This window comes from Osmerus mordax, chromosome 3 (assembly GCF_038355195.1).
Source record: "Osmerus mordax isolate fOsmMor3 chromosome 3, fOsmMor3.pri, whole genome shotgun sequence".
In the NCBI taxonomy this organism is placed as follows: domain Eukaryota; kingdom Metazoa; phylum Chordata; class Actinopteri; order Osmeriformes; family Osmeridae; genus Osmerus; species Osmerus mordax.
Genome location: NC_090052.1, coordinates 3,237,509 through 3,255,573, shown reverse-complemented (window position 1 = coordinate 3,255,573; position 18,065 = coordinate 3,237,509). Strand labels below are relative to the sequence as shown.

The 18,065-nt window shown below is 52.5% G+C and overlaps 1 protein-coding gene across 1 annotated transcript in view; it reads left to right on the top strand.

Annotated features, from left to right (window-relative positions):
* The window catches only part of LOC136940283 (myosin-10-like), a 49,221-nt gene that overhangs the window by 28,772 nt on the left and 2,384 nt on the right, over positions 1-18,065 (top strand). Inside the window, 32 exon segments of the mRNA XM_067232331.1 lie at positions 555-653; positions 1,231-1,317; positions 1,320-1,373; positions 1,796-1,891; positions 2,025-2,096; positions 2,099-2,142; positions 2,342-2,494; positions 2,969-3,142; positions 3,543-3,716; positions 4,910-5,024; positions 8,415-8,434; positions 8,436-8,505; positions 8,508-8,608; positions 8,963-9,084; positions 9,503-9,572; positions 9,870-10,030; positions 10,317-10,425; positions 10,506-10,637; positions 10,939-11,283; positions 11,493-11,616; positions 11,971-12,142; positions 12,919-13,131; positions 13,397-13,541; positions 13,774-13,980; positions 14,221-14,325; positions 14,445-14,597; positions 14,826-15,074; positions 15,266-15,478; positions 15,870-16,082; positions 16,547-16,708; positions 16,907-17,035; positions 17,193-17,281. Coding sequence (XP_067088432.1) covers positions 555-653; positions 1,231-1,317; positions 1,320-1,373; positions 1,796-1,891; positions 2,025-2,096; positions 2,099-2,142; positions 2,342-2,494; positions 2,969-3,142; positions 3,543-3,716; positions 4,910-5,024; positions 8,415-8,434; positions 8,436-8,505; positions 8,508-8,608; positions 8,963-9,084; positions 9,503-9,572; positions 9,870-10,030; positions 10,317-10,425; positions 10,506-10,637; positions 10,939-11,283; positions 11,493-11,616; positions 11,971-12,142; positions 12,919-13,131; positions 13,397-13,541; positions 13,774-13,980; positions 14,221-14,325; positions 14,445-14,597; positions 14,826-15,074; positions 15,266-15,478; positions 15,870-16,082; positions 16,547-16,708; positions 16,907-17,035; positions 17,193-17,281 — 4,372 coding nt within the window.

The window sequence follows — 18,065 nt, the reverse complement described above, 5'->3', positions numbered from 1 at the left end:
ACTAGACCACAGTTGGAGTCTGGTCATATATAAACTGTGAGAATGACGCCCTGTTCCCAGTCAGAAGAGATTAGAAACACATGAGCAAGGTTAATATCGACGCTGCATGATAATTCCCAAGTATCTATGGAAGGACGCATTGTCAGATATCTAAGAAGGTACCATTACATGCAAAGAGATTGTTGTTCTCTTCTGGAGAAGGCATGTTGTGGGCCTGATAGGAGAACCTTGTAGCAGCCCAGTCCAGTAGGAAGGCAGGTGAGGAGGGCTGGGGTGATTGTGGGAGAGAGAGGGGGGTGGGGGGGGGCAGGTGGGACCTGTGCCCCTGTGCTTGGACAGGCTTGGACCCCCTTGTGGCCCCCCTAAATGTACAGTCTGAATATATGATAAACATGGTATTTTGCCTGTTACTGCCTTCGATGCAGAAACTATATGAAAACATTAATGTTGAATGTAACTGGCCCCTCTGACAGTACAACTGGCTCCAGCTTGCCCCCCTCCCCCCCCCGGAGGGGGGCCTGTGCTCCATTAGCCCTTGACCCCTTCACCCCCAGACCTGCTGGAGAAGTCCAGAGCCATCCGCCAGGCCAAAGACGAGAGGACCTTCCACATCTTCTACCAGCTGCTGGCTGGAGCTGGGGAGCACCTCAAATGTGAGTGTGCCAACCAGGCTGCGATCCCCACTCTGTTATCAGGGCTTTGACCAAGAACTGTCATAGTCGATGATTTCACCATGGATGTTATTGCCATTCTCTTCTCTTACTGATCTGTTCCCGTTCTGTTTTTCTTTGTTTCTCTTTGTTTCTCTTTTTTTCTGTCTGTATTCCTCTCTCTCTCTCTCTCTCTCTCTCTCTCGTCTTCCTCTCCTCTCTCTCTCTCCTCTCTCTCTCTCTTCTCTCTCTCTCTCTCTCTCCCCCCTCTCTCTCTCTCTCTCTCTCTCTCTCTCCTCTCTCTCTCTCTCTCTCTCTCTCTCTCCCCCCTCTCCCTCCTCTCTCTATTCCCCCTCTCCATCTCTCTCTCTCTCTCTCTCTCTCTCTCTCTCTCTCTCTCTCTCTCTCTCTCTCTCTCTCTCTCTCTCTCTCTCTCTCTCTCTCCCCCTCTCTCTCTCTCTCTCTCTCTCTCCTCTCTCCCCTCTCCCTCGCTCTCTATTCCCCCTCTCCATCTCTCTCTCTCTCTCTCCCCCCCCCCTCTCTCTCTCTCCTCCCCCCCCCTCTCTTCTTCGTCTCCCAGCTGATCTGCTCCTGGAGGGCTTCAACAGCTACCACTTCCTGTCCAACGGGAACCTCCCCATCCCGGGCCAGCAGGACAAGGACAACTTCAGGAGACCATGGAGGCCATGCACATCATGAGCTTCTCCCACGAAGAGATCGTCTGTGAGTACGAGCCCACACGCATGCTAGCCCACACGCATGCTAGCCCACACGCATGCTAGCCCACAACGCATGCTAGCCAACACACATGCTAGCCCACACACATGCTAGCCCACACACATGCTAGCCAACACACATGCTAGCCCACACACATGCTAGCCCCACACACATGCTAGCCCACACCCATGCTAGCCCACACGCATGCTAGCCAACACACATGCTAGCCCACACGCATGCTAGCCCACAAGCATGCTAGCCAACACACATGCTCACATGCACAGACACACACACGCGCAGACACACACACGCGCAGACACACAACCCGCGCAGACACACACACACATACACATGCACAGACACACACCGCACAGACACACATGCACGTTGTAGCCTCTTGAATCGCTCTCTGCCCCGTGTTGCTGCAGGCATGCTGAAGGTGGTTTCGGCAGTGTTGCAGTTTGGGAACATCGTCTTCAAGAAGGAGAGGAACACAGACCAAGCCTCCATGCCAGAGAACACATGTAAGCCTGTAGACCCCCCCCCCCCCCCACACAACACACACACACACATTAGCTCTGGCCTGTCCATCTCTTTATATCGGTCAGAGTGTGGGTCCTCATACCCCCTGCACTACCCCCCCCCCCCCCCCCTCAGCGGCCCAGAAGCTGTGCCACCTCCTGGGCATGAACGTGATGGAGTTCACCAGGGCCATCCTCTCCCCCAGGATCAGGTGGGCCGGGACTATGTCCAGAAGGCCCAGACCAAAGAACAGGTGGGATCTGAACACTTAACAACATAGATATCCTCTGTGCATGTGTATGATTTATAAGTACAGTAAAAGTATATGTGGGTTGAACCTATTGTGACAGTTAGCCCATGACCAAGTTTATACCTTGTTCTTGACCAGGTCTGACCCAGTTCTGACCCTGGTCTTGCCCAGTTCTGACCCAGCTCTGACTCTTCTTCCCCAGGCTGACTTTGCGGTGGAGGCCCTGGCCAAGGCCACGTACGAGCGCCTGTTCCGCTGGCTGGTGCACCGCATCAACAAGGCCCTGGACAGGACCAAGCGCCAGGGAGCCTCCTTCATAGGCATCCTGGACATCGCTGGCTTTGAGATCTTCGAGGTAGACCGGGATCCTGTCTTGTGGCGGCTTCAGGCAACCACACACCATACTACCACACAGAGAAATCATGAAGCATTGTTGGGGGATGGGTATAGCTAAGGGGTAGAACAATCTGACTGCGTATCAAGGGATCGCGGAAGTCAGGTGGCTGAGCGGTTAGGGAGTCGGGCTATTAATCATAAGGTTGTTGGTTCGATTCCCGGCCGTGCAAATTGACGTTGGGTCCTTGGGCAAGGCACTTCACCCTACTTGCCTCTGGGAGAATGTCCCTGTACTTACTGTAAGTCGCTCTGGATAAGAGCGTCTGCTAAATGACTAAATATAAATATATCGCTGGTTCAAACCCCACTTCCTACATGTGACTTTGGATAACAAGTATCTGCTAAATGAACACATGATTATGAATATCATTTGTATTTATTTTTAGGGCACTTGATCGTGTCTCGATCTGTAATTCTCCTCTCTCTACCCCAGCTGAACTCGTTTGAGCAGATGTGCATCAACTACACCAACGAGAAGCTCCAGCAGCTGTTCAACCACACCATGTTCGTCCTGGAGCAGGAGGAGTACCAGCGGGAGGGCATCGAGTGGAGCTTCATCGACTTCGGCCTGGACCTGCAGCCGTGCATCGACCTCATCGAGAGGCCGGTGAGTGAGGGTGTGCCTCTGTGTGGGTCTTGGTTTAAACACCCCCTTGTGGGAGAGCAAATGTCCTCACAAGTATAGTGAAACATGAAAAAACCTTTGCTTGCCTTTTGCTGGGCCCCATAACTTGAAATGCTTTTTTCATTAAGTTTGAGGGGTTTAGGGTTTAGGGTTACAACTAGTGTTAGGGTTATAATTAGGGGTTAGTGGTTAGAGATAACACAATTGTGAATTGGTCGGGTCCCACTAGGATAGGAAAATCAAACTAGTGCATGTGTGTGTCTGCAGGCACAGTGGAATACTTGATGTTAAAACACTACCACACTCACACGCCAGAAACCTCAACATTCATGTTTTGTCTCCTCATCTGTATGTGTGTGTGTGTGTGTGTGTGTGTGTGCAGACTAACCCCCCAGGAGTGCTGGCCCTGCTGGATGAGGAGTGTTGGTTCCCCAAGGCCACAGACAAGACCTTCATAGACAAGGTGCTCCAGGAACAGGGCACACACCCCAAGTTCCAGAAGCCTCGCCAGCTCAAGGACAAGGCCGACTTCTGCATCATCCACTACGCCGGCAAGGTATGTGTACGACCACAGGCTGCTCTGGGTGGATGTAGACCTGGCCCCATGACTCCATCTCTCCCTCGCTGTCTGTATATGGGTGCTATTGTTTATCGGGAACCACTGGATTGATCTCCATAACTCCATCCTGTGTGACAGCAGCTGTGATAGTGGACCTAAACAATAGATAGAGTGGTGTCCCTAACCCGAACATGATTATTGTAACCCAAGGTATAATCTAAATAAATGAGGCCAATCAAAATCTTCCTAACCTTAACCCTAAATAGATGTGCGACACTGAGGCTAGCTGCTGTGTTCGGTGTTCTTCTCGCACATATTGAACCTGAGGGTCCTCCATTATACTCCAGGAAGGATTTTAAAGTTGACCTCTGACCTTACAGCTTCCTTGTATGGTCAGAAGTCAACTTTAAAATTCTGATATCAGAATGGCAACCAGCCCCTGAAGCCCTCAGATGTTGCCAGGTTCTCTGGGTACCCTCCCGGTTCTCCCTCGGAACCGTGTTGTTGGTGGGTGTCGATGTGCGTCATCTTGGCAGCGGCCCGTCTGGCACGACGCGGCTTGCGAGGCTACATACCTCCTCCAGGGTCGGAGAGAACAGGTCATCGGCGCAGCACAAAAGCCCGGTTGTTCTGTCTGGAGGAGCGGGGAGATCTACATCTGGATCCCATTCTGGCGAGGTTCTGTAGGCCCCCGTTGCGTAACAGAGGAGGGTCCGGACTTTCACCTCGGCGTGGTGGTCTACCATCTGGACCGAGGCTGCCTGCTAGCATTCCTCAGCAGAGCGGAGCTGGGCTCCCCCCCCCCCCTCGCTCTGAAAGCGAATATCATCCCCCCACATGAAAGCTAATATGATTCCACACATAGCGACAGAGCAACAGGGTCTTAATTTGATTTACTTCCGAGGACCGAGTGACGGACTGACCTGCATGTCATCCTGTCACTCAGAAGTGAGTCTTTTATTCGGGCATTCCGAGGCTACCGCGGCCTGTGTGGATCTCCACGTGTTTCCTATACCGTCCTGGGTATTTCGTTCAGTTCAGGACCTGGGAGAGTGTGAAAGTAATCCAGGTGGTGACCCAGGCATAGTACATCCATAATATTCCGGAAAGCATCGACCAAATAGGTTGTTTTCGATGGCCTCTCATTCAGTGGTTGTTGGTCCCTGAGTGTTCCTCCTCTTCCTCCCCAGGTGGACTACAAGGCAGACGAGTGGCTGATGAAGAACATGGACCCACTGAACGACAACGTGGCCACGCTGCTGCACCAGTCAGCAGACAAGTTTGTGGGGGAACTCTGGAAGGACGGTGAGTCCAGCATCCTCTGTCGTTTCTGGATGCCTAGGCCAAAGGTTTGGGCCTGGGCCTGGGCCTGGCCTGGTTCTGGACCTGGTTCTGGGCCTGGTTCTGGGCCTGGTTCTGGATCAAACATCTTGGTTTCTGGTTCTGGGTCTCAGTGGAGTGGATCTGTCTGGCCTGTGTCCAGGTCAGACCCAACTCCTGCTTCTCGGTGGCCAGAACGAAGTTTGCCAGTCCAAACAACCTGGCTTAATGAGCTAAACCAGAACCAGAATACTTCCTATCCTTCTAAATGAGGACAGTCTTAGTTTCCTTGTTATCTCCTGACACATCAGACTTATACGATCAAAGATAAAAGGGGTGAGTCTCATAATGAAGTTATTAGAACTCTACGTAATGTTTACACAAAGGACTAATGGACAGGAAATTATTTAGTGATCCCTGTTTTCATTAATCTATCCATTAATTAGTTCATGGTTTGGATAAGACAATGCACAGCGTGGCTAACATGACAAGTTTTTCTCTCTGTGCTTTGTTTGTGCGCATGGAATATTCTAGTTGAGCAAGTACTGTTGCTAACAACATGAGTCTCTCTCTCTGAAAATGTACACAACTAATCAGGGCTTGTGTGGGTGTGTATGTGATAGTGTGTGATATGTTTGGGAATGCATGATAAGTGTGTGTGTGTGTGTGTTCATTTGAGTGTGTGTGTGTATGCGTTTGTGTGTACATGGGTGTGTGCGTTTGTGCGTGTGTGTACGAGCCCGTCTGTGCTGCTCTACCAGGCAATGTTGCCGCCCCTCAAACTCTCCACCTCTCTCTCTCTCTCTCTCTCCCTCTCTCTCTCTCTCTCCACCTCTCTCTCTCTCTCTCTCTCCCTCTCTCTCTCTCTCTCCCTCTCTCTCTCTCTCTCTCTGGACTGTAGACATTCAGACGTTTCAGAGAGCGTCTTTCTATGACAATGTGTCTGGTCTCCATGAGGCGCCTGCAGGTGAATGTCCTGTCTGTCTGTTTGTCTTTCTGTCTCTCTGCCCGTCTGTCTGTCTGAAAATCTGCCCGTCTGTCTGTCTGACAATCTGCCCGTCTGTCTGTCTGTCTGACAATCTTCCCGTCTGTCTGTCTGTCTGTCTGTCTGTCTGTCTGTCTGACAGTCACACAGTGTCTGCACTGCTGCTGCTGCACCTGGGCTGTGGTGTCTGTCTTCCAGCTCTGTCTGTCAGCCTGACCTCTGCACCGCCCACCCCCTCCACAGCTGTCTGTCTCTCTCTCTCTCTCTCTCTCTCTCTCTCTCTCTCTCTCTCTCTCTCTCTCTCTCTCTCTCTCTCTCTCTCTCTCTCTCTCTCTCTCTCTCTCTCTCTCTCTCTCTCTCTGTCTGTCTGTCTGTACTCCTAAACACCCCCCTGGGCATTGCATGAGTACACCGTTTATGGACACAAGCTATTAAACGGCATCTCTGTAGAAACGGTCCCTCTCAGCACTTATCCCCCGCCTGCTCCCTCAATATCCTCAGTTCATGACTGCGGTATGAGCTGTTGGAAAGGTGAGCAGTTTACTCTAGGTTTGTAGAAGTGCCCGTTCTTGTGCCGGCACATTGGGTGTCGATACGGTACAATAAACGACAGCCAGTACGCCCATGCCTCTTTCTCGGCGTCAGCTGTTTCAAGTCAACAGCACAATGTGCAAACCCAAGCACAGTGTAAGAACTCAAACATTCAGCAGTGCCCTGTGAAGTGACCTCAGCTAGGCTGAATAGGACAGGCGAAAGACAGATGGAGACTATCCTCCTAAACCAGCTCATATAGAGAACCTTCTAGCAGGTCGGTAAAGATGATTTAAGGCCGCGCTTACTGTACATCGCTGGAACCTGTCATGTCTTTGGCGTGGTATGGGGCAGCTTTTCTGGGATGTGGAGCACTGCCAGAAACCTGCACGCCAGATATCTAATCTCTGCTTTGTGCGATTAATCTTCTTTTATTAAAAATAGGAAAGATAAACAGTGAAAGGAGGGAAGCAGGGATGAAAAACCAGCCGGTTGTCAATCCAACTGGGGAAGCTAAAGAGGGCCACAGCAATGGGTGCAGGAACAATAAGCCATTGGTGTCAGGATGCTATTAAACGTTACTCCACTGAATTTTGATGTTCTTTAGATGTGGGTTCTAGTCTGTTCTTCAGTCACTTGACTTTTGTGTTGTGTTCCTGGCAAGGTTTTGTCTGCAAGCTGGAGTAACATAATATATGATATCCAGATGGAGGAAATGTTTTCCTCAGATTCCAGTTGTATGGAATTTGATATGTCTGTTTTAGCCATATTAGGATCAGGCTTACTATGTGGTTTGGGCCCAGGACTCATGTTCCGGTCAGTCTGAAAGGTGATCAGACAAACAGACAACCAGATGCTTACTGAAGGCGACAGTTGGCAGAGGACCTTATCTCACCTTCTGTTATCTTACATCTGAGCAATTATGTTGGGATTTGAGGTATCAGAACAATAGGATTTTTGTTCCCTCAATAGAGGGAACAAATTCCCTATAAACATGTTGCGGAAGCTAAGAAGGCCCTCTGAGAGTTGTTTATCAACACAGACACCCCAGTGCCAGTAGAATGTCAATTTTGAATGGTTGGAGTTAGCCAATACTTTCCAGCCAATTATGTTCCAGCAGTCCTGTTTCATCCAATTGCCTTTGGCAAGGCACTCCTTCCTCCTTTTGTCCTTTCGTGAAACTACCATCAATCAAACTAGAGGAGGAAGTGCAGGTGTTCAGACAAGAGTTGAGGGTGCTGTTTCTCATATTTTAATACATTTTGTAATGTTAACCTATTCAGCTCAAATATGTTTTTTGTGTTGCTCAGAATGAAGCCTCAAGAATGGAAGAATTAGGTTGTTTGTGTCGATGTTTGTTGTTGTTCCTTTGCTCTGCTTTTTGGCCCGTATAGTCATAGTCATAGGCAAAGAACGACCATCTATGTTCTACCACTCTGGCTGTCAGTCATGTTGTTGTTTCACCTTATTGGCTTAGACCTCCCCTCATCTGCCTTGGCCATACCCTGCAGTCCTCCGCTGCTGCTGGTCAGTTTGTTCACGTGTAGATGGCGGCTCAGGCCATGATTAGGTCTCTAGTCCCAGAGTAGGATGTGTGTTCAAAGGAGGTCCATTGGAGTAAACTGAATTGTACCTGCTGAAAGTTCAGAGGTGGTCTGGATCTTGCTGTTCTCAGTGGTGACAGAGGAAACCTGCTGTTCGATGGAACAATATGGCGGCCAATGGGCGATCTCCTTTGACAACGCATCTAGTCTTGGATCAGAGTGTCTTGGACTGGCTGTGTTCAGCCTGACCTATCTCTCAGCGCTCTCACACAAACCACTGCCCTGGTCTCTCCTCTTCCTCTCCCGTCTCTCCAGTGGACCGCATCGTGGGTCTGGGACCAGGTGGCGGGGATGAACGAGACGGCGTTCGGGGCGGCGTACAAGACCAAGAAGGGCATGTTCCGCACGTGGGCCAGCTGTACAAGGAGTCCCTCACCAAGCTCATGGCCACGCTCAGGAACACCAACCCCAACTTCGTCCGCTGCATCATCCCCAACCACGAGAAGAGGGTGAGGGCTCACTGGGCCTCATCCATACTGTTCAGCTGGGCTGTGCCACAGGCGTTGCTACCTCCCACCGGCTGTGCTCCTTCTGTCATCGTCCATAAACAGCTGTGTCAGTTGACGATGCTATGTAAAGATTTTTTAACTGTTAACTCACTTAAACTTTTTCCTTCCTTCCTTCCTTCCTTCCTTCCTTCCTTCCTTCCTTCCTTCCTTCCTTCCTTCCTTCCTTCCTTCCTTCCTTCCTTCCTTCCTTCCTCCTTCCTTCCTTCCTTCCTTCCTTCCTTCCTTCTCTATCTCTCTCTCTCTTTCTTTCTTTCTTTCTTTCTCACCCCTCCTCCCTCCACCTTCTACTCCCAGGCTGGTAAACTGGACCCGCACCTGGTTCTGGACCAGCTGAGGTGTAATGGAGTTCTAGAGGGGATCCGGATCTGCAGGCAGGGCTTCCCCAACCGGATCATCTTCCAGGAGTTCAGGCAGAGGTACTGGTTCAGTAGGGACACTCATCCCATATTGGACCTCTTGGGCTTGCTTCTCAAACCTCTCTGGCCCCTGATGACCATCTTCAGAGGCTGGTTATCAAACACAAACTACTTTTATGTCATTTCCTGTTTTCAGACTGTTAGGGAAGGACAGGAGGTCATATCTCCTCAACCTGCATACTATGATCTCTTCAGCCCTGGGAAGTAGTTTCAGTGTAGTTGTCAGTCAGGGCACAGTAGGTCTGTGTGAATATGAGGCCTCTCACACAGTCTCGCGCTAGCCTCAGTCAGAAGGCTCTCGCAGTCCTCACACCCCGGCTTCAGTCAACATGGAGGACCAGTGTGATGATGACCATCTCCTCCTCTCCCCTCCTCTCCTCTCCTCTCTGTTCCTTTCGCCATTTCTTCTCCTCTGCAGATATGAGATCCTGACACCCAATGCCATTCCCAAGGGCTTCATGGATGGCAAGCAAGCCTGTGAGAGAATGGTGAGGGTATTGGATTCATCCATGAATGAACCAAGGATGAGTTAAATGAATGATCTTGCCACTAACTATTCATCCCCCTCCCTCTATCCCCCCTCCCTCCATCCCCTCACCCGCCAACCCCCTCCCTCCCTCCATCCCCCCTACCCTTCATCCCCACACCCACCCTCTATCCCCCCTCCCTCCATCCCCTCACCCGCCAACCCCCTCCCTCCCTCCATCCCCTCTACCCTTCATCCCCACACCCACCCTCTATCCCTCCTCTCTCCATCCCCTCTCCCTCCCTCCCCCCTCCCCCAGATCCGGGCCCTGGAGCTGGACCCCAACCTGTTCCGGATCGGTCAGAGTAAGATCTTCTTCCGGGCCGGAGTCTTGGCTCACCTGGAGGAGGAGCGTGACCTGAAGATCACCGACATCATCATCTACTTCCAGTCTGTCTGCCGTGGTTACCTAGCCCGCAAGTAAGGCCTTATCTGGTCCCTAGTTCCCATCCCACATCTAACCCTAGGGCCTAGCCTACAAGTATGAGAACTAAGAACCCTAGAACGAAGCCCTGAAGTAAGACCAGCTCTAGTCTCTAGTTCCTACCCCACAGGTCAGACCTGCCCTAGTCCCTAGTCTCTACATAGACCGCAAGTATGACCTGCCCGAGTCTCTAGTACCTAGGCCTTAACTCTCAAACGGAGACCACAAGTACCGTGTAACTCTCCTGGCTACCTCTCACAGAGCCTCTCTTTCTCGAGCCAGGGCGTTCGCTAAGAAGCAGCAGCAGCTGAGTGCTCTGAAGGTGCTGCAGAGAAACTGCGCCGCCTACCTTAAGCTACGGCACTGGCAGTGGTGGAGGCTCTTCACCAAGGTGTGTGTTTCGCTTTGTGGATGTGTGTGTGTGTGTCGGAGTGTCCCATGACTGACCCCAGACGTGTGTGTGTGTGTCAGGTGAAGCCCCTGCTGCAGGTGACCAGGCAAGAGGAGGAGATGCAGGCCAAGGATGAAGAGCTGGTGAAGGTGAAGGAGAAGCAGAGCAAGGTGGAGGGAGAGCTGGTGGAAATGGAGAAGAAACATCAGCAGGTCAGTGCCCTCACCGGACCTCCATCCTTAGACCGATGACCAGAGGGGTCCCTAGAATGAAGACACAATAGTGACTATGTAAATATGAACTATATAGCGAGAGGAACACTAGTTTAACTGGTTTCCAGTTGATAACTGGAGCTGAGCTAAGCCGCTGAATAATTACGATACCGTATCCTTAGATACTTTTTCTCCAAGGGACGAGTTTCAGTTAGTCACGATGAGCATGCCCTTCAGGGCCCACTCTATTCCACTAGAAGACCGAGGCCGACCTGACCTTGGCATGTTTGTGGTTCCTCAGCTGACGGAGGAGAAGAACATCCTGGCGGAGCAGCTCCAGGCGGAGACGGAGCTGTTCGCCGAGGCCGAGGAGATGCGGGCCCGCCTGGCGGCCAAGAAGCAGGAGCTGGAGGAGATCCTCCACGACCTGGAGTCCCGGGTGGAGGAGGAGGAGGAGAGGAACCAGGGCATGCAGAACGAGAAGAAGAAGATGCAGACCCACATCCAGGACCTGGAGGAGCAGCTGGACGAGGAGGAGGCGGCCCGGCAGAAGCTGCAGCTGGAGAAGGTGACGGCCGAGGCCAAGATGAAGAAGTTTGAGGAGGACATCCTGCAGCTCGAGGACCAGAACTCCAAGTTCCTCAAGGTGAGGAACCCCCAGTGTTTAACCTTCGACCAGGGTGTCATCAGATCAGAAGTGTTCTCACTCTTCATTGTGGGAGTGGTTCAAGAAGCCGAACAGACTAATCCATCCAACACCAACAACAATTTGAACCAAGTAAACATTGCCACAGATATCACTCAACTAATATTTTTAAACAACATCCATCTCTTTCTTCGTTCCCCCCCCCTCAGGAGAAGAAGCTTCAGGAAGACCGCATCAACGAGATGACCTCCATGCTGACTGACGAGGAGGAGAAGGCCAAGAACCTGGGCAAGGTCAAGAACAAGCAGGAGATCATGATGAGCGATCTGGAAGGTACCATCGCCACGGGATCAAACCCCAGTTCTCTCAGTCCTTACCTGGAGCTCCTCCACAACTCCTAACACACAGAAAACGCCCGACTTATCTGTGTAGTCAGAGAAGTCACTTAACAGTGTAGGAATCTCAAGCACAAACAAGCTTCACAGGTTCTACCCGGTAACAGATACCCAACAACCCCTCCATTCCTCTTCCGTCTTTCTCCCCACTCTCCCCCCTTCCCCTCTGCGCTCCCTCCCTCTCTCCCTCCATCCACCCTCTTCTCTCCCTCTTCCCCCTGTCCCCCTCTGCTCTCCCTCTCTCCCCCCCGTCCCCCTCATCTCTCCCTCTCTCCCCCCCCCATCCCCCCAGAGCGCCTGAAGAAGGAGGAGAAGATGCGCCAGGAGCTGGAGAAGGCCAAGAGGAAGCTGGACGCCGAGACCACCGACCTGCAGGACCAGATCGCGGAGCTGCAGGCCCAGATAGAGGAGCTCAAGGTCCAGCTGGCCAAGAAGGAGGAGGAGCTGCAGGCCTTACAGTCCAGGTGAGAGGCAGGACGACAGGGAGAGAGAGAGAGAGAGAGAGGAGGTCAGTACAGGCTACATACGATAAGTCCCCTGTCAATGGGTTTGTCTTTTCCCTCGCGTCGTGGTTCAGCTGTTCAAAAATGGCGGGAAGTCGAATGACGACGACGGACTAAGAGTTGAGGGTGACTTGTTCTCTGAGTGACGACCGTTGACGTGACTCCACATGCCTTTGTGGAGACGTCATCATCCTCGCAGCTTTCCGAGACGGCCTCAACCGCTTTCTAGGTCATAACCAGGTTTAACTGTGATGGAGCTGGGTTCCAGTAGACATACACACAGATAATCCTATAATCTAGCCATTAAAAATAACCTGGGAGTGTTTATCGTTGTTTTGTTCTCCTGTCATGATATGGTGCTGGCCAGACCTCTAAGAATAGTGTTTATGCTGGAGAGCTCACAAGGTTGGAATGTGTGTGTGTATCAAAGTTGGCTTCGTGTTCTAGACTGTACTTTTCAGTGGCCAGTAAAAACACACTCAGACGTTCAGGTACAACTCATTCACGCTACCCCATTCAGACTGTGACCGCCATCACCTCTTTAAGGGAAGAAAACTCGTACGCGATCCTATACTGCCCCCCTGTGGTAAACACGAGCATTGCAACATCTTTACGTCCAGCGATTTTGCTCTGGACGATTACAAAAACCCTCTTGATTGATCTCCTGATGGCCACACAGTACACAACATCCATGCATGTGAATTTGACGTGTGTGTGTGTGTGTGCGTGCTCCTCAGGGGCGACGAGGAGGCGGCCCAGAAGAACAACGCCCTGAAGCAGGTCCGGGAGCTGCAGGCCCAGCTGGCCGAGCTGCAGGAGGACCTGGAGTCGGAGAAGCTCTCCAGGAACAAGGCGGAGAAGCTGAAGAGGGACCTGGGCGAGGAGCTGGAGGCCCTGAAGACGGAGCTGGAGGACACGCTGGACACCACGGCCGCACAGCAGGAGCTCAGGTGGGTCGGGGAACTGGGGCGCGGGGGGGGGGGGGACTTCTGCGGACGCTCTGGTCCTCGAAAACACTTGTTCGGTGCTCCCGTGGGTTGGTCTACTGGTGCGAGGGAAGGAGAATTCAGGCTGGTGTGGTTTGAGTCTGTTTTGCCTGTGTGGGAGTCCCGACCTGGGGATTTGGCTTGGATTCTGTCTTTTCCTGGGGGGTGAGGGTGGTGGGGGGGGATCTTAAACTCATCATTCTCAACCCCTTCCCATCCACTCGGTCAGGACCAAGCGAGAGCAGGAGGTGACCGAGCTGAAGAAGACCATCGACGAGGAGACCAAGAACCACGAGGCCCAGTTCCTGGACATGAGGCAGAGGCACTCCACCGCCCTGGAGGAGCTGTCTGAGCAGCTGGAGCAGGCCAAGAGGGTAGGGCTGCTGCTCTCACGCAGACACCGGGAAACACAAACGATGACAGAGAAAGGTCTTTATTTAGATGACTTTTGACGTCAACCAAGATGTTCTTTGCCCTCTGGTTGAATGCCCCCACAAACTCCGTCATAGCCTCCCAAGCCAAACGGCAACTGTCATCCTCAAAACTGACTGTCGACGGACCTAGGCAAGTATCTCCCTCTGAAGTGCTCTGCTCTCTTGCGTCCAGTTCAAAGCTAACCTGGAGAAGAACAAGCAGAGCCAGGAGAGCGCCAACAAGGAGCTGGTGGGGGAGGTGAAGAGCCTCCAGCAGGCCAAGACCGAGTCGGAGCACAAGAGGAAGAAGTTAGAGGCCCAGCTGCAGGAGGTCATGGCCAGGGTCACCGAGGGCGAGAGGGCCAAGGGAGAGCAGGCCGAGCGGGTGCACAAGCTGCAGGTCGGGATGCACTCGACCGCTCATGTCTGCCACACACTCATGTAGATAATACCTCACACACCCTCACACACACCCACATAGATGGGACCTCACACACACACTCACAAAGATGGGACCTCAGACACGTCTCACACACACTCACAAGTCAGACACGCACACACAAACGCTTGCGCGCACCGTGCGTCAGGCCCTGCGGTACAGCTGACTATGGGGAGGCCCTGAACCTTTGCCTGCTTGCAGACGGAGCTGGACAGCGTGTCGGCCCTGCTGGAGGACGCCGAGAGGAAGGGCGTCAAGCTGGCGAAGGACACCGCTGGTCTGGAGAGCATACTGCAGGACACCCAAGTGAGATGGACCTTCACGAGGCACACACTACCCTCGCAGTAGCTGTACATACTGTCATATGCATAGGAAAGACTGTTGACTACTTGCGTGCGTGTGTGTGTGTGTGTGTGTGCGAGCAGGAGCTGCTCCAGGAGGAGACCCGTCAGAAGCTGAACCTGAGCGGGCGTATCCGTCAGCTGGAGGAGGAGAAGAGCGCCCTGCAGGAGCTGCAGGAGGAGGACGAGGAGGCGCGCAGGAACCTGGAGAAACAGCTGGCCACGCAGCAGGCCCAGGTACACACACACACTTACACACTTACATACGCACACACACACACACATGCACACACACAAACACATACACACACACACATACACACTTACATATACACACACACACACTTAAACACTTACACACACACAGGCATGCACACACACACACACACACTCACACACATGCAACTCCTACCGGATCATTCTCCTATATCCTCCTTGTGTGTGTACCTATGTGTGTGTGTGTAGCTGGTGGAGACCAAGAAGAAGCTGGAGGAGGACGTGGGGGCTCTGGAGGGTCTGGAGGAGGTGAAGAGGAGGCTGCAGAAGGACATGGAGATGACCGCCCAGCGCCTGGAGGAGAAGGCCTCCGCCTTCGACAAGATGGAGAAGACCAAGACCCGCCTGCAGCAGGAGCTGGACGACCTCACGGTGGACCTGGACCACCAGCGACAGATCGTCTCCAACCTGGAGAAGAAGCAGAAGAAGTTTGACCAGGTCAGAAGGGTCAAATATGTGAATCATTTGAAGAGTGTTTCTTTCCGTTTCCCCCTGCTGGATGAGCTCAATCGAACTGGCTATAGAATTTGATAAGAGTTCACTGACGTCAAATCCCAAAGTTTCCAACTGACAAATAAAAACGTACATAAAAAAACACAAGTCTGAGCCTTCTTCACGTTTGTGTTCAGATGCTGGCCGAGGAGAAGACCATCTCGGCCCGCTACGCCGAGGAGCGTGACCGTGCGGAGGCCGAGGCCAGAGAGAAGGAGACCAAGGCCCTTTCTATGACCCGGGCCCTGGACGAGGCCCTGGAGGCCAAGGAGGAGCTGGAGAGAGTCAACAAGCAGCTCCGGGCGGAGATGGAGGACCTGATGAGCTCCAAGGACGATGTGGGCAAGAACGTGAGTGTCCCTGTGATCTTCGATTCTCCTGCCCTGAGTAAGAGTTGGAACCTTCTAGTCCAAGGAAGTTATATAGTTATTCAAGCTTGTTTCCCCTCTTCCTCCACGCTTCTCTCTCCATGTTTATATGTACATCTCTCTCTCTCTTTCCCTATCTCTTATTTCTTTCTCTTTCTCTCTCTTCACTCTCTCTCCCACTTCCTTCTTCTCTCTCTTTCCCTCTATCTCCCTCCCTCTCCCACTCTATCTCTCCATCTCTCTCTTTATTTCTCTCGATCCTCCCACACTCCCTCACTCCTTACTGCTCTATATCTCTTCTCTCTGTATCTCTTCTCTCTCTATCCCACCTCCCTCCTCCTCCTCCCCCCCCCCCCCCCTCGCTCCGTCCCAGGTCCACGAGCTGGAGAAGTCCAAGCGCTCCCTGGACCAGCAGCTAGAGGAGATGCGGGTTCAGCTGGAGGAGCTGGAGGACGAGCTGCAGGCCACGGAGGACGCCAAGCTGCGACTGGAGGTCAACATGCAGGCCATGAAGGCCCAGTACGAGAGGGACCTGCAGGGACGCGACGACCAGAACGACGAGAAGAAGAGGGCGCTGGTCAAGCAGGTAGAGAGAGAGAGAGAGAGAGAGAGAGAGAGAGAGAGAGAGAGAGAGAGAGAGAGAGAGAGAGAGAGAGAGAGAGAGAGAGAGAGGTGGTTCTAGAACTTCAGTAACACTGGATGGATTGGATTGACGACAATATACAGCAGTACAAAGTGATGGCACGTCACCACCTGTGCCCTCATGACTACTCCGGGTTTGACTCCCAACCCCCTCCCCCCTCTCCTTGCTTTTCCTCCCCTCCCCTAACACACCCTCCTCTCCGCTTTATTTTCCCTTCCTTTCCTCCCCTTCTCCCCTCTCCTCTCGTCTGTTCTCCTATATTCTCTCCTCCCCTCCTCTCCTCTCCTCTCCTACCCCCCTCCCCTGTCCCCTTTCCTCCCCTCCCCTGCCCCATCCCTCTCGAACTTCCCAACTTCCTCCCCTCCCCACCCCTGTCCACTTCCCCTCTCCCTCCCCTCCTCCCCCAGGTGCGAGAGATGGAGGCGGAGCTGGAGGACGAGAGGAAGCAGAGGGCCCTGGCGGTGGCCGGCAAGAAGAAGCTGGAGATGGACCTGAAGGACATGGAGGGCCACATCCAGGGAGCCAACAAGGCCAGGGACGAGGCCATCAAACAGCTCCGTAAGCTCCAGGTAACACCAGCACCTACCACCGGTGATGGAACTGGAGCCAAACAGTAAATCACTCTTCACTGTTGTGTCGTGGCTATGTTGGGTGACAGATCCCATCTAAGACTGCACGAGAGAATCGTAATCATTTCTCAGTGTTGGTTCTCTCCGAGTTTGTGTGTACGAGGCCATGCTTACCGTGTGTGTGTGTGTGTGTGTCAGGCCCAGATGAAGGACTACCAGAGGGAGTTGGAGGATGCACGAGCCTCCAGAGACGAGATCTTCTCCCAGTCCAAGGAGAACGAGAAGAAGCTGAAAAGCCTGGAGGCTGAGATCCTTCAACTTCACGAGGTACAGCTGGTGGCCCCCCGCCTCCCGGGGCGGGGGGCCCCAGCCTCCCGGGGCGGGGGGGCCCCAGCCTCCTGGGGCGGGGGGCGGGGACGGGGCGATACATGTCTCTCCTGGGTGTGTGATTGGATCATATCAATCATCGGACGCCGTGTTGCAGGACCTGGCGGCGTCGGAGAGGGGGCGTCGCCATGCGGAGCAGGAGCGGGACGAGCTGGCGGACGAGATCTCCAACAGCACCTCGGGCAAGTAGGTGACCCTCCGCTGGAACAGGGTTTGACGTCGAGAACGCCATCCAGGGCCGGCCCAAGGGTCCGTGTACTTTGCAGCCAATGGATTTTCGTTTTGAAATTAGAAAACCAAAATCGGGAAAAGAGCTGTTTCCCGACTACCATTTAGAAATAGGAAAACAAAAAACGGAAAACTACCCATTTTCCATTTTGATAATAGAAAACGGAAAACAAAAACGACCCGTTATCTGATTTTCTTTGATGTGCTTAAACATGGAAATTCTTATTTCAAAACGAAAATCCATTGGCCGCAAAGTACACGGACCCCCAAGGCATACGCGAACTAAGCGGCTGCTTAGGGCCCCCGTGGCCTCCAGAGGGCCCCCAAGAGCACATGAAATTACAGTTTAATGTACCGTTTTTCTTTGATTAAGCGCTGCCCTCGATTAAACGCTGCACCAAAAATACGGTAGGAGCAGCATGTCCTGAAATACCTAGTGCTGTAGCAGCATGTCATTTTAATGAACATTCTCTCGTGTTGCACTTGTGCACTGCTAGCTAAATACGTTTCAAATATCACATCAACATACCTTACTTAGCAAATGACTCTAGCTAGAGACTAGCTGTTAGTCGGCATTAGAAGGGAAGCTTACGAAAAAATTGCCAGAAAACGAATAGCAGTCTAGCCTATTGCTAACGCCTGTCTAAATTATATATTGAAAGAACTGGAGAGAAGCAGATTCTCTTGCGTTAGCAAGCTAAACTAGTTTACATGGTTACAGTACGGTAGTTAGTCTAGGTGT